The sequence below is a fragment of the Galeopterus variegatus genome, unplaced genomic scaffold, assembly GCF_000696425.1.
Source record: "Galeopterus variegatus unplaced genomic scaffold, G_variegatus-3.0.2 Scaffold59, whole genome shotgun sequence".
Lineage (NCBI taxonomy): Eukaryota > Metazoa > Chordata > Mammalia > Dermoptera > Cynocephalidae > Galeopterus > Galeopterus variegatus.
In genome coordinates, this window is record NW_007726170.1 from 1,254,340 (window position 1) to 1,273,467 (window position 19,128).

Sequence of the window (19,128 nt, forward strand, 5' to 3'; positions counted from 1 at the left end):
TAAGGGCTCCTAGCTGCTGGGCTCCCTCTTGTTCCCGCCACTCTACTCTTACCTCGTCTTCCAGCCTTTCCCTCACTCTCCCGCCTCATCCGCTCCGTCGGAAGTGACGCACTAACTAGCGCGCCGTACCGCGCCAGAAAGGTTCTGCGGGAGCGGGAGAAAGGGTTCCGCTAAGACTCACTGCGCCGGCGTGCGGGCACGAGCGGTCAAAGCGCCTTCTGGGGGCCGAGGAGCTGGGCTCCTTCCCTCGTTCTACCTCCTTCAAAGTTCTGTGGACAAGGTTCAGAGAGGCTGCCGCCTCCAAAGGGACTTTTTTCTGCCGCTCCGACGCCTCTCGGTACCCAGCTAGTCCGGCCCTTGCCCTTTGACCCCACTCTCGCGGCGGGTGAGAGGTCAGGTGGCCATCTTGTGGCGGCGGCGCGGGCTGTTGTTACTGCGGAGACCCATCCCCTCCCCCTCCTTGCACCTCTGACTACCTGTCAGTCGGTAAAGAGTCCCACACTCTGTCAGGTGAGGCCCCGGCCTCGTGCCGTCACTCTTCCCGCCGCAGTGGGCGGCCCAGGCCGCTCCCTGCTGGGCTTCACTGCCACCATGTCCTCCTTCTCCGAGTCGGCGCTGGAAAAGAAGCTCTCGGAGCTGAGCAACTCTCAGCAAAGCGTGCAGACACTGTCCCTGTGGCTTATCCATCACCGCAAGCATGCGGGACCCATTGTCTCCGTGTGGCACCGCGAGCTCCGCAAAGGTAAACACTCTCTTCTCACCCCCTGGACCCTCCCCCGGGCTGTCCTCTCTCCCACTCACTCCCCAGACCGCTCTAGCTTCTTAGTTGAGCTTTGCTTTCCAGGCCCGGGCCCCTGATCACGCATCTGAGGTTGGAGACAATGTCATCCCATTTCTCAGATGGAGACTGAGGCCCCGGAGGGTTTAAGGCACTTGTCAGAGGTTCCACGGACCAGGGCTCAAGTGTCCAGGCTTCCAGTTCATCAAGCCGTTTTCCCCCTCAGGTTCATCCTGACACTTGTGACTCATATTCTTTTGGCTGCATTCAGTGCCGGGTGGAGGATACTGGCCCTAGTTTGTTACATGCCAGGCCCTTTGCTGAGCATTTGGAGTAAGAGCCAGTGGGCTCTGGAGTCAGACTGCCTGGATCGAGTCATACCTAGCTCAGCCACTTACTAGCTAAATGATACTGGACGAGTTCCTTCATCTCCTTATGCCTCTGTTTTCTCATCTATAAGATGGAGACAAGGATAATTGCCCCTTACAAAGCCTTTACTTCATACCGGTCACTATAGTAAGGTCTTTGTATATATCCTCGCCCTCACTTCTCAGAACAGCCCTGTGAAGTGGGTAGTCTCTCCCATTTTAGAGATGTTAAAGAACCACACCATCTAGACCTTCCCTTTCAGGCTCCTCAAGCAACTGCCATTGATTTCAGGCCCTGCTAAGGGTCTGACAGGCATTCATTGAGCTTAGCCCGATATTTGGCAGACACTGGGTTGGACACTTAGTAGCATTTTGTCTCTGTCACCTGCCTGGAATTTAAGCCTTACTTTGCCACCTACTCTCCCTGGCAACTTAACATGACTTCCTCTTGCTTTCCTTATCTATAAAATGGAGATGATGGTAACTGATATTTACTGTGCCTTTTATTATGTGCTAGGTGCAGTGCTGGTATCTTCGTATACATTGTTATTTTTAAAATTCTCGTATGAAGTGGGAACTTTGCAGATGAAAAACTGAGGCTTAGTAACTCATGGTGAGGAGTAAACAGGCTAATGCAAGTGAACATTGAACATGATGTTGGGCACAGCGTAGGCATTCAGTAAGACATTAATCATGGTGAGATGAGACTCTTGGTTACTCAATGTGATGCATGGTTTTTGCTTTCAAGTTGCTTATAGTCTGGTGGGGAAAGATGGGCACCTACATTGCTGTTTGATACTTTGATGAGTTCCATAACTGAAGGCTGAAGAAATGAAGCTCAGAGCTGTTCTGGACACCCTCTGTGCAGTCGGCCCGTTATACCATAGGAAATGACTTTATGTGTGTTCTTTACTATCTATGAGTTGGGGGATGTCACCCTGTTTTACAGATGTGGAAACTGAAGTGGCTAAGTGGTACTTTCAAGGCGTTTGAACTGGTGAGGCTTAGTCAACATTAGGCTGGCATATATACCAAACTCCAGGAGACTTCCAGGAGTACTGAGATAGTGATCCCCTTATCCCCGTGGGCAGTTGGAGGGTAGAGCCTGGGACTCCCAGAGCCTCCTTCATGTGCCCCACTATGTCATTCAAATATTGTAAAATCTGCTGAGTTGAGGAAAAAATGGGAATCGCTTCTCTGAAGAATCCTATTGGGTAGGATCTCAGAGATGGTCAGAGTCCATCTCAAATGTTACTTTTGTGAAGCCTTCTTGATTCCTCACCTCACCCTATTTGAGTTATTGTAAAATATTTTAGAGAGTGCATTCTTTCATGAAGCTCCTTTATCTCTAATCTCATATGACAGAGCCTTATGTTTAAGTAGTCCGGCATTATCTCCGTTTTATAGGTGAGAAGGTAAAGATATAGATTAAGTGCTTTGTTTGGGGGCGCACAGCTAGGACATGAGCCTAGGGCTGTCTGATGCCCAAACTTGTGCTTTTTAAAGTACCATTGCCTCAATGTACTTAATAGAAGGTGGTCATCTGACTCCAACCAAACCTGAGTGCTTTCATTTATTGGCATTAATCACTCCCTCCCACCCCATCACACCAATTTAGCATTTACTTCATTCTTACTGTTATGCCTTTTTCACTGAATTGTATTTTGAGGGAGAAACTGGACGTTCTTGTTTCTGTGTAACAAACACCATGTTATTTAGCATGGTGCCTGCTACACAGTTAAAAATAGCTTGGGAGTTAAGTTGTGGTCTCTGGTACCATTTTCGTGGTTGAGTAAAGAATCTGAACAGCAATGTCCAATACAACTTTCTGTGATAATAGCAATGTTTTATATCTGTGCTGTCCGATAGAGTAGCCACTTGCCACATGTGGCTATTGAGCACTTAAAATGTGTGATTAAGGAACTAACTTTTAAATAAATACAATTGAAAATTCAGCCCTGAAGTTTTATTAGGCACAGTTCAAATGTTCAATAGCCACAAGTGGCTAGTAGCTACCATAATGGACAGTGCAGAGCTAGAGGATTCTCTTCCAAGCATCAAGATGCAGCTTCCTATGATGGATTAAAATGCCCCCACACTAAAGTGGAAAAGGATTTTGTGCTCTAATGTTCAGATTGATTAGGCCTCTATGTTCTAGCCTACCCTGAGTCTTTAAAAGTGGACATTTCTGGCCGGCCCGGTGGCGCACTGCGCTAGTGCGCCACTTGGGAAGCGCGGCGGCGCTCCCGTCTAGGGTTCGGATCCCACATACAGACCGGTTCCCGCTCACTGGCTGAGCGAGGCGCGGGGGCAACACCGAGGGTTGCAATCCCGTTGCCGGTCCTCGGTCCGGTACGGGGGCAACACTGAGGGTTGCGATCCGTTGCCGGACACGGAAAAAGACAAAAGAAAAAAAAAAAAAAAAAAGTGGACATTTCTATCTATGGTCCAGTCATTTTCCATATCTAAGATGTAAGACTGTCTCTGAGTTGCCTTCAAAATATGACGTTTACAAAAATTACTTTTTCTCTCTTAAATACTTCTTTCTTTTATTCCTGGTTTGTCATTTTCATTTCCTAGGAATAATTCTTAATTTATCCCTTTCGTCTCTGTTTTAAATAGAACTTCTCCCATGTTTATGGAATAGTTTGGTGTAAAATGCTCTTAGATGAGTATTTTTTTAATGGTGTTTTGTATCTTTGCCTGAATGTAGGTAAATAGGCCTTTTTTCCCAAAATTATTTTGAGATTTTCTCTAAATCTTAAAACCAAGCAAACAAGTGAAAATTTTTGATTAGCCAGTTATTTAAATTTTGCTCAGCAACTAGTCTGACCAGTTTGGAATAGGTATAGGTAGAGGGTGAAAGGATCTATTTTGTCATATTGGAAAGACATCTGAACAAGTGACTTGTCATCCAGAGTTGGAATGGAGGGGTGTGTGTTTTATAAGTATGTGTGTTCAAGTGCTCTTTATTGAAGATCTGTTTTACTTTTGAATCTGCTAACTTTCATGGCATTATAGGCCTGGTAGTTTTTACTTAATGCAGCTTCCCAGAAGTTTGCTTGGAAAAAAGACTTTTGCCATAATCACACCTTGGTAGCAAAGTAGGATATTGTAACTATTGACACTTTTGTTCTGCTTTTGAATAATAATTTGAACGATTAAAGACAGCTCCAGGTTTTCAATGTTCTTATCAGTTGGCCATCTAAACTAGGTTATTACCAGGAGGTTAATACAATTCAAGATATCCATATTTAATTTTATGAGCATTTTAAGAGCAGTTTAAACTATAATGTGCTCTAAAAATCTTGTTTTTAACTTGGGTTATTCTCCTGTAGCTACATTTTAAAATGTCATATCTTATGCCTGCTGTGTCAGAACTTACACGTGCTGTGTGCATTTCAAAAGAAACAGAAGTGGTTTCTGAGAGAAACGGAGCAAGGACTAGTTATTTGGGTGTATAAAGGTTGACACAGAGCTTGCTTGAGTTTTTCAGGTACTTTAGCATTAGAAAAAGAAAACTGGGACCAACAATGGTAGTGATGTAACTTTACGGTTGAGAAGTTATGTGCATAGAAGCCAGGACATTCAGTAATGTTCCCCCAAACAACTGTAACTCAGACATATTGCACGAGGTTTTTATGATTTAATATATAGTACCATATTGAGTAATAGAAAATACTACATTTCATATGTATAAGAGAAAAGAATTATGGGTTTTGTGGGAGTCATAATTTTGCATATCCAGATTTCAGATGTGTAAATTTTCAATAATAATGTAGTGTTAATATATATTTGTATTTGAGGTACATATCCATTGGTTTATCTAGAAATTCCTCTGGATTGTAGAGTAGATATCACTGACCAATTATGGTTACTGAGTATCAGAGAGAAATTCTCAGTTTAGGAGCATAAATTACAAGAATGTACTTTAAAATTGAAAGTTAACTCAGTCTTTCCTTATGGAATATTTTATAATTAAGAGTGAGTTAGAAATGTTCATCTTTGCAAGAGAATAAATGAAAGCCTTGGTTTTAATATTAATGTTGATTGCTTATTCTTTAGGAATTTTCTTTGGATTATCTTCATTTTTGCTGTTGATTAATTTCCTTGTTAAAATAACACAGAAATGAAGATGGCCATTTTTTGTTCTTTTTCAAAATTGTATTCCCAAACCTGTTGTGTTAGAGACCTTCAGGAGTTCCTTGAGTTGTTTTTTAAACATATCTGCTTGACTTCAAGTTGATAAAGCTTGTCTTAATGTTATTTAGGAGTAGCTTAGGACCAAAAAATTGTGAAATGAGAATTTCTTTGGTGTAAGTGAAATTTCTGTCTTTTCTTTTTTTCAGCCAAGTCAAATAGAAAGCTTACTTTTCTGTACCTAGCAAATGATGTCATCCAAAACAGTAAAAGAAAAGGACCTGAATTCACTAGAGAATTTGAATCTGTCCTTGTGGATGCTTTTTCTCACGTTGCCAGGTATGTTGTCTGTTTTTTTGTTTTGTTTTGTTTTTAAGTGCATTACCTTTTCCACCTTTTTGTTCTTTCCTTTTCTTTAATAGCTTTTGTAAACGTAGGCCAAATTGTGGTTTTATGCTTTGCTGGGCCCTATCTCAAACATGTAAACATTTTGATGCATTAAAGAGATTCAGTCTAGCACTTGAAACACATCTTTTTCCCCAGATTTATTCACTTATTGAATTTATTTCTTGAGTATGGCATTTTCCTTGGTTTGGCTGAGTTGTCTCAATAGTTTATGGTGAAGAAACAAAGGTAAATAGTATAAGGGAACCTTTTAGTAACATAACCTTAGTAGCAAGAAATTAATTGCTTATGCCTTCTTTTTTACTTTCTTCCTTCTGGATTTCTAGATGTCTAGTTTGCTACACATAGTAGTCATTACTGTAACTGCAAAAATAATTATTATTAGTGTGGAAAGTAGGTGTTTGCTCTGGTTGTGTTGTCTGCTACTATTGTGTTTTATGGTAGAGAGGACTGGAACACAGAACACACAGCTAATTTAATAGAAAGCAGACTTTCGATTAAAAGTTTATGAATCATTATTCTTCATTTTAAAGCAAAAGCTTTCTATAGGAACAAGTTAGGTGCCCAGGAGGAGCTGTTTTCAGTAGGATATTATGTTTATAAGTAAACATAAAAATAAACAGATCTTTGCGGGAGGAAATTGGGAAGGGCGAAAAGGAGACTAGTGGATTGAATAAAAATTGTTCTAGGGCCTAAAGTGTAAGTGAAAGACTTTAAATGTGAAATTAAATTTAACATTCCTAGAAGGATTTGAAAAGTTTGAAGGAATAAAACTAGAAATCCAAAAGAAAGAAATGACATCTAGCTTTATAGAGATGGAAAAAGGTTTTTGTTTGGCAACTATGTAGCTGGCTCTTCTTTTGATGAATATGGACACTGAAGTAGCTGAATATGTGAACTTGAAAAAACTACTGAATCCACATAACAGAAAGTAAGCTTAGAACAGACTACTAGAGTAGGTATCTGAAGTTAGAGACAGGGATTTTCTTGTTTTGGTGAAATTTAGTTCACTTTCTTAGATGTTGGGTGTGGCTATGCCCATCACTGTCTGAGTGACCTTGGATGTGTTACTTAATTTTTTGAGCCCAAGATTCCTATTGGTTAAAGGGAATGACATCACCTATCTCACTAGCGTTGTTACGAAGCTGAAGTAAGACAGTATGTTGAAAAGTACATAGTATAATGCCTGACCCACATTCTTTGCTCATTAATTGGACTATACAGTTGTCCCTCAGTAAGGGATTGTTTCCAGGATGCTCATGTTCTTTTTATAAAATGGTGTAGTATTTGCATATAACCTACACATCTTCCTGTATACTTTGAATTATCTCTAGATTATTTATAATACCTAATACAATGCAAATTTTGTATAAATAGTTGTTATACTGTATTGTTTAGGGAATAATGGCAAGGAAAAAATTCTGTACATGTTCAGTACAAGCACTTTTTTTTCCTAAATAGTTTTGATCCTTGGTTGGTCGAATCCACTCATACAAAACCCATGGATACAGAGGGCTGGCTGTATTAGATTATAAGCTCCATGAAGGAGAAGACCATTTTTTTTGTTCTTTGCTGATTTCCAAGCACCTAGTTAAGTGTCTGGCACAGAGGTGCTGGGTTACATAGCTTTAGGGAATGCCATTTATGAGGGTATATCAGAAAGTTCATGGAAAGGGCTGGCCCCGTGGCTCATTCAGGCGAGTGCGGTGCTGGGAGTGCCAAGGCTGCGGGTTCAGATCCTATATAGGGATGGCCAATGTGCTCACTGGCTGAGCGTGGTACAGACAACACCGAGCGAGGGGTTACGATCCCCTTACCAGCCACAAAAAAAAAAAAAAAAAAAAAGTTCATGGAAAAATTGAATTAAAACAATACAAATCTTTCCATGAACTTTGTGAAGTATCCTCAAATATAGTCTTGATCTAAATGGTGTCCCGAGAGCTGGGCAACTTCATGGTCTGTTCTGGCACAGAGTAGGGATTCAGTAAATATTTGTTGAATGAGTTAATTAACATTAACTCATTGGGGAAAAGTTTGGTCTCGGGAATTGGCTGAAATAATTTCCTGTAGAGATAATACATACACTTTTATTTAAAAATTGATCAATAATCTTTAGCTGCCCCCAAACCAGAAAAGGTTAAGTAGAAAGGATTGGAAGAAGGGGGTTGGGTAACACCAGTATTAAAAATTCCTTTTCTACTTGGGAACATCTTAAAACCTATCCAGGAGACACTATGAAAATGGCTTGGTGCATTCCCTGGTAGTATGGGGAAAATAAACCTGGTCTTTTTCAATATAAAAAAGCTCTAATTATTTTCTGTTTGCATTCTTCTAGTTCTCTTGAGGTCTTGTTTGGGTACTATATTCAAGATACCCATGTTTCTAAGCTCCTGTCCCCCCACCCCTTTCATTGTTGAACAGAAAGTCCACCAACTCTACTTCAATCTTGATGCACCTTATCAACAGTAAGAGTAGCCTGATATGTGCTCTGTGTGTGCTTTTTTCCATGGCCAGATAGTTTCCAGATAGTTGATCCATTAATATTGATCAAATTGATTAAGAATATCTTTATGATAATCCCCTATCCCTAAGACAAACAAAAAAAAAAAACCTGTCAAATCAGAGAAAGCTGCCAAGTTCTTAGGGTAAATTTGATTTGAATAGCAATTTAATTAACCAGACTGCAAACTTGTTTTCCACGCAAGTGCCTTTTTGTTTTCTTCTCAGTTTGGAGATAGTGTGTATGTCATTTTCCATTCAACATCTGTTTGAGTGTCTTCTATGTGCCAATTACTAAGGGAGCAGCAGTGAACAAGGCAGGCAAGGACAATTAAATGAACAAGATACTTTCAGAGAGTAATAATATGGACATAATAAGACAGAATGATGTTCTAAAGTGGGATCTCTTCTAGGCAGTATGGTTAAGGAAGGTCTGAGAAAATGGTATTTGAGGTAATCATGCGAAGTAGGAACAGCTAGTAAGAAGAACTCAAGGTAGAAATAATGTTGGCAGGTTAAGAAAAACAGAATGAAGGCCAGTGTGGTTAGAACGTAGTGAACAGAGAGAAAAGTGGTATCCAGATAAGATTAGAGAGATAGACTGGTAGCAGTCACATATGCCCTGTGAGTCTTGGGAGAGAGTTAGGATTTTATTCTGATCAGATGTTAATGAGGAGTTTTAAGCAGGGGAATAATATATTTTAACATACATTTTTAAAACATCCCTCTTTAAAAATGGCTTGGTGTGAAGAATGGATTATAAAGGCCAAGGTAGGGGCAGGACACGAATTTGGAGGATATTGCTGTAGTAAAGAAATGGTAGAGGTGACATTGGCTAGGACTCAGAAGCAGTGAAAAGGTAATAATGACTTCCACTTACTTTGTGTATGGATCTTCCCCCCCTCCCCATGTAAAACTGATAGGATTTATAGGAATTGAGCAGGAGCTGGTAGTGAGGGAAAAGAGAAATCAAAGATGATTTCTATGTTTTTTACCTAAGTGGGTGGCTGATGATGTTGTTTACTGAACTGAAGATTGGGGAAAAGGTTTGGTGGAGGAAATCAAGAGTTTTGTTTTAGCCATGTTAAGTTTGAAATGGCTTATAGATATTCCATGGTGTGATACCAGATAGGCAGATGGATAAAATAGTCTTTAGCTCAGTAAAGAATTAATTTCTATAGAAGTAAATTTGGGAGTTACCATCATACACATGATATTAGTTTATTGTTATGTTATGGGTCCCCAAGACCAATCTCAGGTTTGGTGACCCCTAGGAGGTCTCACAGGCCTTTTCATATAGTCATACTTGCAGTTGTGATTTATTATAGCCAAGGAATACAAAGAAAAATCAGCAAAGGGAAAAGGTGTATGGAATCCTGGAGGATTCCAGGTGTAAGCTTCTATCTCAGGTTTGGTGACCCCTAGGAGGTCTCACAGGCCTTTTCATATAGTCATACTTGCAGTTGTGATTTATTACAGCCAAGGAATACGAAGAAAAATCAGCAAAGGGAAAAGGTGTATGGAATCCTGGAGGATTCCAGGTGTAAGCTTCTAAGAGTCCTCTCCCCGGTGGAGTCACACACAGACATACTTAATTCCTCCAGCATTGAATTGTGACAACAGTGTGAAGTGTAATCTACCAGGGAAGCTTGTTAGAGACAGTGCCCTGAGTTTTTATTGGGATTGGTCACGTAGGTACCCTCTGCCAAAATTCCAGGTTCCCAGAAAGAAAGCAGGTGCTCATTATGAACCATATTTACACAAACAGTTTAGGCACAGTAAACCACCCTTATGAGTTGGAAAATGGTGTGAACACTTCTGAAATCCCAAATTTTCAGATGCCAGCCAAGGGCCAGCCTTGTCAGCAGGACTTTGTAAAGGTAGCAGCTGCTGGCTTTCTATGTTAATTCTTACCTGAACAGTTGCAAAGGAACATTTCTGTTTGAGCTTTATGTGAGGTGCTATTGGAAGTGCTGGGACTACCTGGAAAGAATTCCTGCTCTTAGTAGGCTTACCATAGGCCTGCTGTGCATGGAATACGATGAGAAATGCACAAATTACAGCAATTGTAGCAGGGAAGCGCCATAGAACTTCAGAGGAAGAAAGGCCCCCAAGGCTGGTGTGGCAAGGCCTCAGGTATAGAGCTGACACTTCAAGCAGCAGCCATCTGTATTAGAAAAGTGAGCAGTGATTGAATTTATAATTAGAATTAAAATACCCAGTGTATTCAACATAATATTAAGTTGTGCAGGTATTATTTATCATCTTTCAGTTTATTCATAAATTGGTGGCAAAGATTTTTTTAGTCTTTTTTCTCTTAAAGATTTCTCAATTTATCAGCACCACACTCTCCCAAGTGAGCCACGGGCCGGCCCAAGATTTCTCAATTTAGAACGGAGTTAGAGCATCCTGAAAAGATAGCTCCTTCTCTTATGGAACTGCTTGGTGCTTTAGTTGTATCTGATTCCAGGTGCTAAAGTGACTTCCAGCTTATTGGAGCTACTTACTTCAAAGCCTCATCAGTAAAAACATCTCTTGAATATTTTATCTGTAACTTTGAAACTTATCTAGCAAAACCTTGATTTATTATAATGCTCAAGGAAATAACCTATCCTGGTTAATTACATTCACTAATTAAACTAGAGCCCCTTTTTTGGCTCTAGCCTTTAGTAGTGAATGCCTTTTGAAATGTTTTGTGGTTATAATAGGTTTGAGAATCAGATTCTGCTGTATAGTGATATGGCTGAAAATATACTCAAAATCTGTCTTAGTCTTAATTAAGTTCCACATATCCCCAGGAATGGAGGGTGGTGGGTGGGTGTTTTCCCTTCCCACCCTCACCCTTTTATATAGATCCTTGATAAGAATTTGTTCTCATGATTGATTTCTCTTCCTTCTAAGTGAACAGAGACTCTGTAGAGAACAGATTTCATGTTAAAAGTACCAGCCCATTAATTAGTTAAGTAGATTAATTGCAGTTTGGTTGTATTAGTTATAATGACTTTATTTTTCTAAACCATACATTTGATCACCTCAGAAACTTCTTGTTGCCTGCAGGCCCCATGTCTAATGTGGCATTCAGGACCCTCTGTAATCTAATTCCACTCTATCTTTCCAGATTCTTCTGCTGTTTCCACACACACCCTGTATACTTCAGCTACCTGAATTACTCACAACTTTTGCTTTCTCTTCGCCTTGTTCCATTTTGAGGGATCTATTCAAATGAGAGAAGGTAGCATGAACAAAGGCACAGCCACAAGAGGGAACAAGTTCTGAGTAGGAATACACATGGTTGAGTGTTGCCGGAATGCCGAGCCCCAGGTAGGGTATCACAAGAACATGAGGCTAAGGAGGACTGAGGGGCTATTGGGTCAAGCCCTAGAGCTTAGCACCTAGGCTTTAGGCCTTATTCTTTGTATTCCAAGCACATTGTTTCATACACTTTCATTGATTGAGTGGATGAGTGCTTGGTTGATTTCTGATACGAATGACCTTGATGCAGTAAGATGACTGTGGAAAGTTAAGTATCTGTACGGCCTACTGAAACCTATGTAAATTTTTTCAAAAAAAGATTACAGTTAGACAAATATTTATTGAGCTTTTTCTAGGGTATATAGCAGTGTGGGGGGAAAGACAAATTCCTGTCCTGTGGAAATTACATTCAAATAGAAAGAGTGTAAACAACAAGTAAACTATGTAGTGCATCAGGAGATAAATTGTACAGAGAAAAATTGAGGAGGAGCAGGTGTTGTAGTTTTTATCATGGAGATTAGGGAAGGACTAACTGAAAAGGGAATGTGTTACTAAACATACACCTGAAGGAGGAGAGGGAATGAGCCTTATGGCTCATCTGGGGAAATGTGGTTCTGGGCAAAACAAACTTTAAGTGCTAAGGCCCTGAGTCTGTGCCAGGGTAGCTGTTGTGGCAGGAGGGAGGGATGGGAAGAGTGGATTGGGCAGGAGATGAGGCCAGAGAAATAATGGGCTGGGTTAAGAAAGCCTTGAAGGCTTTATAAGGACTTGCACTTGTATTCTGAGGGAGAATGGGAAGAAACACTGGAAGTTTCGAACAAAGGAATGACATGATCTGCCTTAACACAACAGCTAGAATTACATTTTTAAAACTCGAATAGATTGTAGGAGGACAAGGGTAGAAGTGGGGAGACCTGTAATGAGGCTGTTGTAGTAATCCAGGTAAGAGATGACAGTGGCTCGTATCAGGTTGATAGTGGCAAAAGAGGTGTGAAGTAACTCATTTCTGCATATATTTTGAAAGTAGAATAAGTTTTATCACAAATATCAAATAATTAGGTCATATTTTTAAGCTTTACATGATAAACTTAGTTGTAGAAATGTTTCCCTTTTTTCCAAACTCTCACCTCTGACTTGAAAAATAAAAAAGTTTAACAAAAAAAAAAGAATTAATTTGTGTGTACCCTGATTTAGTCCTTTGACCCCAATTCAGTGAAATTTGCCACTATTAATTCATAAGTAATACAATTTGACTGGGCTAGACTGAAACCACCTCAGCTTGAGTGTTAACATATGCTTTAGAAAAGTGCTGTCAGGGTTGGGGATGGATAGAATTCCCATCTCAGTTGAATTTGGTATGGTTTCTTCTTAAAGTTCCTATTAAAGATATTTGACTTAGATGCTAAGAAGTCAAGGTATCCCTTCTTGTTTAAAGTTTCTCAGTGTAAGATTATTGACATCTAGGGCCGGCCCGGTGGCGCACTGCTACAGTGCGCCGCTTGGGGGCGCGGTGGCACTCCTGCTGAGGGTTCGGATCCCACATACAGACTGGCTGCTCACTGGCTGAGCGAGGTGTGGGCGCAACACCGAGGGTTGCGATCCCGTTGCCGGTCCCGGTCCGGTACGGGCGCGACACTGAGGGTTGCAATCTCACAAACAGAACAGTTTGCAGTAACACGTGGGTGGTGAGTGAATTAGTTTTTCTTTCATAAAATCTTACCTCACTCTTGTACTTGTTGTCTGACATTTTTTGGTAGGCAGCTCATTCACCCTGGGTGCTAGTTATAGTCATCTCATTGAAAAATATTCTTTTCCAAGAATGTAATTGTAATATGTCAGGAAAAAAATTATCTAACTTCTTTTAGATATAAATGATAAACAACTACATTATTTTCAGTGTGTTCTAATATTGTTGATTACATCACTTGTGTGAACATAGAATACATACTTCATCCAGAATTGAAATAATTATGAGGTAGTTAAAGTTGAGATCAGTCTTGGCATATATGTGTGTATGATTCTTTTTATACATGTAGAGGTGTTGGTGTATTAGCATTGGTGAGTTATAGTGAATTGTTTTCCCATTTTAAACACTTGTGCTTTTTAAATCATTTTTTCTGTCCTAAAAATTTTGGCCCACTATAATTTCCAGCAGAATGTTTGGCACTGCATTTCTGTTAATGTCTTTCAAAAAGCAAGCTATCATGATTGATATGATCAATTTTTGGTAATTCTCCGTCTGTAAAAATCAGCCATTGGCTTTTTTGCCCTATTGCCCCTTCTTTCAAAGGGGAAAAAAGATACAGATTACTTCTATGACATGATCCCTCTCTCTTCCCCATTCACCACAGAAAGAATATAGTTTTGGGTCAAATTTTGGTCAAACTATCACAATATGTACCTTATTCTTCCTTCTGTTTTTAAATATGTAAATCATTTAGTGAGGTTTTTGTTGTTGTTGTTGCTGTTTTATTGGATCTGTCCTAATTAAAAATAAAAAATCCTAAGCTTATATATATCTTTTCATCTTTTCTGGGCAGAGAGGCAGATGAAGGATGTAAAAAACCTTTAGAAAGATTGCTGAACATCTGGCAAGAAAGAAGTGTGTATGGCGGCGAGTTCATACAGCAGCTGAAGCTGTCTATGGAGGACTCCAAGAGCCCTCCTCCCAAAGGTAGAAACATCACCACATGTTTACAGCTCTTGGTCTTTGCCTGCTTTCGAATCACATATGAAAAGCTGCAGTGGGGGTTGCTGTGAACCACCAGCGATTTTATGATTCTTCAGAGAGAGATGATCATGAATGATGGTGAGAATTTATGTAGTGCTTGCAGCGTGTAAGCTCAGTTCTAGTGTTCATGATGTTCATCCTCTCACACCCTAACTTTTGCTCTTTATTCATTCTCCTTGACTCTCTTCTGACTTTCAGAGACTTTCCTTGCACAAGGGAAAGGATCGACAAAGTTGTTTAGAGTTGTGATGAAACTAGGAAATACCCTGGATTAAGATTTTGTCCTAACCCTGTCATTAACTACCATAGGATCTTAAATAAGTCCCTTACCATTTTTAGAACTTGGTTCATGTGGTTTTGGAACATACTCTTGTGGTTTTCAGTTTGCTGTCTAAAATTGATTTTGGTCTTTGCTGAACATAGGACAGGTAGTCTTCAGAAAGTATTTATGTGCTTGTGTGAATTTTACCAAGTCCTTCGTAAGAGTTTGTGTTATTTTTTTCTTTAAAGAGTAAGATCAAATGTTATTTGGTTATTTGGCTTCTGGTTGCAGTTTTATTCTAGTTGGCATGACATGTTTCTAAGCTACAGACCTGATCTAACTGCATACATACATACTCATTGCCTGGAGGATCAAGTCCAAGTACTAATAGTATTAAAGAGCCTTTCTAATCTGAACTAGCCTCCTTTTCCAGAATCTTCTCCTGCCATTCCCTCACATACACCATCTTCTTTAGCCATGCAGAATTACCCAGTTTTCCCTCTGGGTGCTCTGTTGGCACCCCTTCCTTTGCATGTGCTGTTACCTCTGCTTGGGATGTCATTCTGCCCCTTTCACTGTGTGGTGAACTCATTCTCCAAGAATGCTGCCCTCATTCTGACATCTTCCCTTGCTTTTCTGGGCACATGTAGCCATTCCCTCCTTGTTCTCTGGTACTTCGTACATGACTCTGCTATAGAACCTAACTGTGAGTAGCATACATGGTGATATCATCCATTCAGCAACCTTTATTGTGTACCCTTCATGATCTCTTCCAGGTTTAAAGTTATATACATTTTACAATGCATAAAACTGTAACTTTCTAAAGGTTAGAGATTTCTAAGAATGACATAAGTGCCTTCAGACTGCAGGTTATTGTTTTATTTAAAGTTGATAGAAAATAATTTTATGGTCACTCTTGTGATAGCTTCTGAAAAGCAAAATATTTCCTACTTTGGATTCCAGTAGTGTTTGTATTGTATCCTTTGGAAGTATTCTATACAGCTTTGGAGAATTATCAGTATTCTTTTCCCTATTCTGCCTTAGAGTTCGTTGGTAAACTGTGGATTTTTAAAACACCTTTGGGCAAGTAGAGCTCTGAAAGATGTTTGAAGCTAATGTTGAATTTCAATTCAACAAGCATTTGCTAGACATGTGCTTTGAGTAAAAAGCTATGCTAGATGCCATTGGAAAGAGCAAGAGAGCTGTAAGACGGTTCTGCATTTAGGGAGCAGGCAGACAAATTGGGGAATTTGTGGCAATGGTAGTATTGGAAATAGCTCTCTTGGGTTTCTGATTTTCTTGAGAGTCTAGACAGACATTAACAGTAACAGAGGCAGTATTCCGCTATGTGTAGGATAATGCTGATTTAAAGTTAATTTTTCTTTCTCTATTCTGTAAAGATGAAAACATGTATCAGAAGGTTCCAATACGTTTATTAGTCCTTACTAACTCACTCTGTCTTCTCACTGAATTCTCTGGACCTGAGTTATCAGGATATTTTACCACAATCCTTTCAAAATATTGAAGGGTTCTCCAGAAGTTTATTTCCAAATTTGAATAGTCCTTTTATATTTCAGCTCTGATTCATGGGTAATTCTTTGTCCTCAGGCAACTTCATAGAGTTTACCTTTGAAATAAAGATTTTCCTGTGGAACTTTGACAGTTCTTATAACATTGGAAAACACATGAGCTTAGGAATTCTGTTAGAACTGGAGATTTCTTGAGTTTATATACCTTTCTCCCCAGGTGTAAGACTCAGGTGTTCTAAACTTGTCTCTCTGTTCTTGGAAATACTCAAGCTGTTGCTTGACTGAGTAGAACTTTATTATTTACTTGTCACACATGAATCATGTAGTATCATTCAGTTGTACAAGAATTTAGAAAGGAAAAGAAGATACAAAGGAGCTAGTATTTATTGAGCGCCTGTTATGTGCTGGCCTCTCCGCTATTTGCTTATCATGTTAATTTATTGTAGATCCTTACACTGCTCTGTGGATTTGGTATTATTTTCATAATTCAGATGAGGATATTAAGGCTCAGAAAGGTATAGTAATTTTGCCTGAGATATAATTGATAAGTGGAGAATTATAACCCAGGTCTGTATGACTTTAAAGCTGATGTTCTTCACACCGTACTTTTTCCTGAAAGTACGTGGATTCAGTAGAATTGAATTATGGTGTTAATTCATGAGCAGGTTACCCAACTTGCCTGGATCTTAGCATAATTTAGATATTAGAGTTTGAATCCCAGCTCTGTGTGACTTTAGGCACGGCATTTTACCTCTCTGAGCCTCAGATCCTCACTGTACAATATAGCTATTAATAGTAATACCTCATCGGGTTGTGGTGAGGATTACTTGAGATAATGCAGGTAAGATGTTACCAGTGGGGCGATAACAGGATTTTCAATTTGCCCCTTTCAGTTCTAATATCTAGTAATCTGGTTTCTATATATGAACCAGTCGCAAAAGTAGGAGGAGACTTTTAGTATTTTCACTCTCTCAGGTTTTGTGCAAAGCTGGAGAGCCTGGTCGTTAAGAGCATGAAGTCTAGGCCCAGCTTTCCCGCATTCAGGTCTGGCCTTGGCCACTCAATTCAGTGAGACAGAATAAAATGCTTTTAGAACCGTTCCTCAAGTGTTAGCTCCTTATTAGTTGCAGGCTCCCTTTTTCCCAAAAGTAAAGTGTAATGTCCTGTATTTTGCGGGGAGGGAACAAGAATGAGGGAACTGTGACAAACAGTATTTCCTTATTCTTTTCTCATTATAAAAGTAATATAAAATCTGTGTTTTTTGTTTGTTTGTTTTTAATCCTAGAACATTTCAAGTGGATCCTTTAGAAAACCCAGCTTTACAGGGAAATGGCTGCATTTTGTAATGTGATTTCAGAGCCTTCAGGCCAGCTTTTTGCCTTAAGATTTGTTTCATAGTCTGCCATAGTGTCTGAAATTCTACTACAATCAGGTCTTTAGAGTCATGCTACATAAACCCTTAGGTAACCAGGATTACTTGCAGGTTAGCTGAGTACAAGGCCCCCTGAGAGATAGGGACAAGTTAGAGGATAGAATAGAAGGTGCACAGTATGAGGCTAGAAGAGTGTTGGCCAGCCATAGTGTTTGCCCTGCCTGTAAAGAGTGGTTGAGTGAGTAAAAAAGGGAGAGTAAATAAATACCATGGGCAGAAGCTGAATTGATAGTGGAAGCTTATCTCAAATTCAGATGTAGGAATGGAACTAATAGATTTCCTAGGGTATTTTTAATGGCTGATTGGATTGTGAATACTGGGCATCATAACTGCTAACTTTGTAGCAATGATAGTCATTCTGGCATAGCCCTAGCGCTTTCAAAGGTCTCTTTGACTCCTCTGCCTTCAAGAAGTTTCAAATTCCAGTCTCAACCCTTTTAGAAAAGTGTTGTAGGAATGTGGAAGAATAAGACACTTAATGTGTCTGTTGAAGGGGAAGACTTACCGCAGCCATACAAAGTAGCAAGGCCAAGTGCTTTAAAGAGTGGCCCAAGTGCTGTGGGAGTTAGAGGGAGTGTAAGACGGTATTGCCACTACTACCAACAGGCTTTGAACTTAGGAAGAAACTGTGAAATCACTAGGGGCCATTCCAGGTTTTTGCATAGAGACGTAGCAGAGTGAGAGCTCAGCTTTAGGAAGATGAATTTAATAATACAATATAGTGTAAGCTGGAAAAGGGGCAACTAGAGGCAGGGAGACCAGCTGGGACAGTGGTGTGGACAAGCATGATAAAGGGCAGATTGCTTCTAAGAGGTTATGTGTGGGAAGGAGCAGAGAGAGGAGATATTTAAGATCTCTCTCAGAGATATGGAATCTGCTAGAAGTTGGGACTTTGGAATAGATTCGGTAGTCTCCAAGGCTTTGTACTTGGAACATGGGGCCAGTGGAAGTGTTCATAATAGAACTAGGTAGCTCAGGGAATGGGGACCCCTAAAGGGGAAATGATGAGTGATTCATTCCAGAAATCCTAGGTTTGGAACACCAGTAGTTTCTCCAAGTGAAAATAGGAGAAAACTGGAAAAGTAGGATGATAGTGATTAACACGTCCTGTTACACTCTGTTCCGTCAGGATGGCAAAGGACATAAATGGCCCTAAAATTATTTTTATTAGTTTGATTTGAGTCCTGTAATGCTGTGAGTTAGTGGCAGCATGAAGTGGTGCGAAAAACTCCAGATGAGGAATTTTGGGCTTGTAGGACCCAGATATAGACTAACGAGCTTTCTGACTATGAACAAAGCACAACTTGTGAGCCCTGATATTCCTGTGAAAATGAGTTGGGAAAAGCAAAGGCATAGGTCAAGCTAAGGCCTTCCAGTGCCAAAATTTAGTAATTCTAAGTGTCCTGAGGTAGTGAGTTTGGTTTCTATGTATAATAATTTCTGCATGAGAGTTTGAAAACTGAAGGATTTCAAGTTTTATCATTTTTTCCTACCTTATTTAGTGTATTTAACAATAATTTATTGAGCATTCTTATAGGTGCATGGAAACAAACCAAACAATATTAAATTTTTTATTTTGTGTTTATGTTCTAATGGGCACTCCTTACACATGGCCACTTTGATGTTGTAGTGGCTATGTCTATGTGAGTCATATGACACATCACACATTAATTAGGCAGCAACTAGCAAAGTACTGTTAAATATTTCATATGTATATATTATATCCTAATAG

At 39.8% G+C, this 19,128-nt stretch overlaps 1 protein-coding gene across 1 annotated transcript in view; it reads left to right on the top strand.

Annotated features, from left to right (window-relative positions):
• Positions 1-210: 210 nt before the first annotated feature.
• Positions 211-19,128, top strand: part of RPRD1B (regulation of nuclear pre-mRNA domain containing 1B) — a 31,594-nt gene continuing 12,676 nt past the window's right edge. Inside the window, exons 1-3 of the mRNA XM_008575560.1 lie at positions 211-742; positions 5,496-5,625; positions 13,983-14,116. Coding sequence (XP_008573782.1) covers positions 592-742; positions 5,496-5,625; positions 13,983-14,116 — 415 coding nt within the window. The 5' untranslated portion in view covers positions 211-591. The remainder of the gene's footprint in view (positions 743-5,495; positions 5,626-13,982; positions 14,117-19,128) is intronic.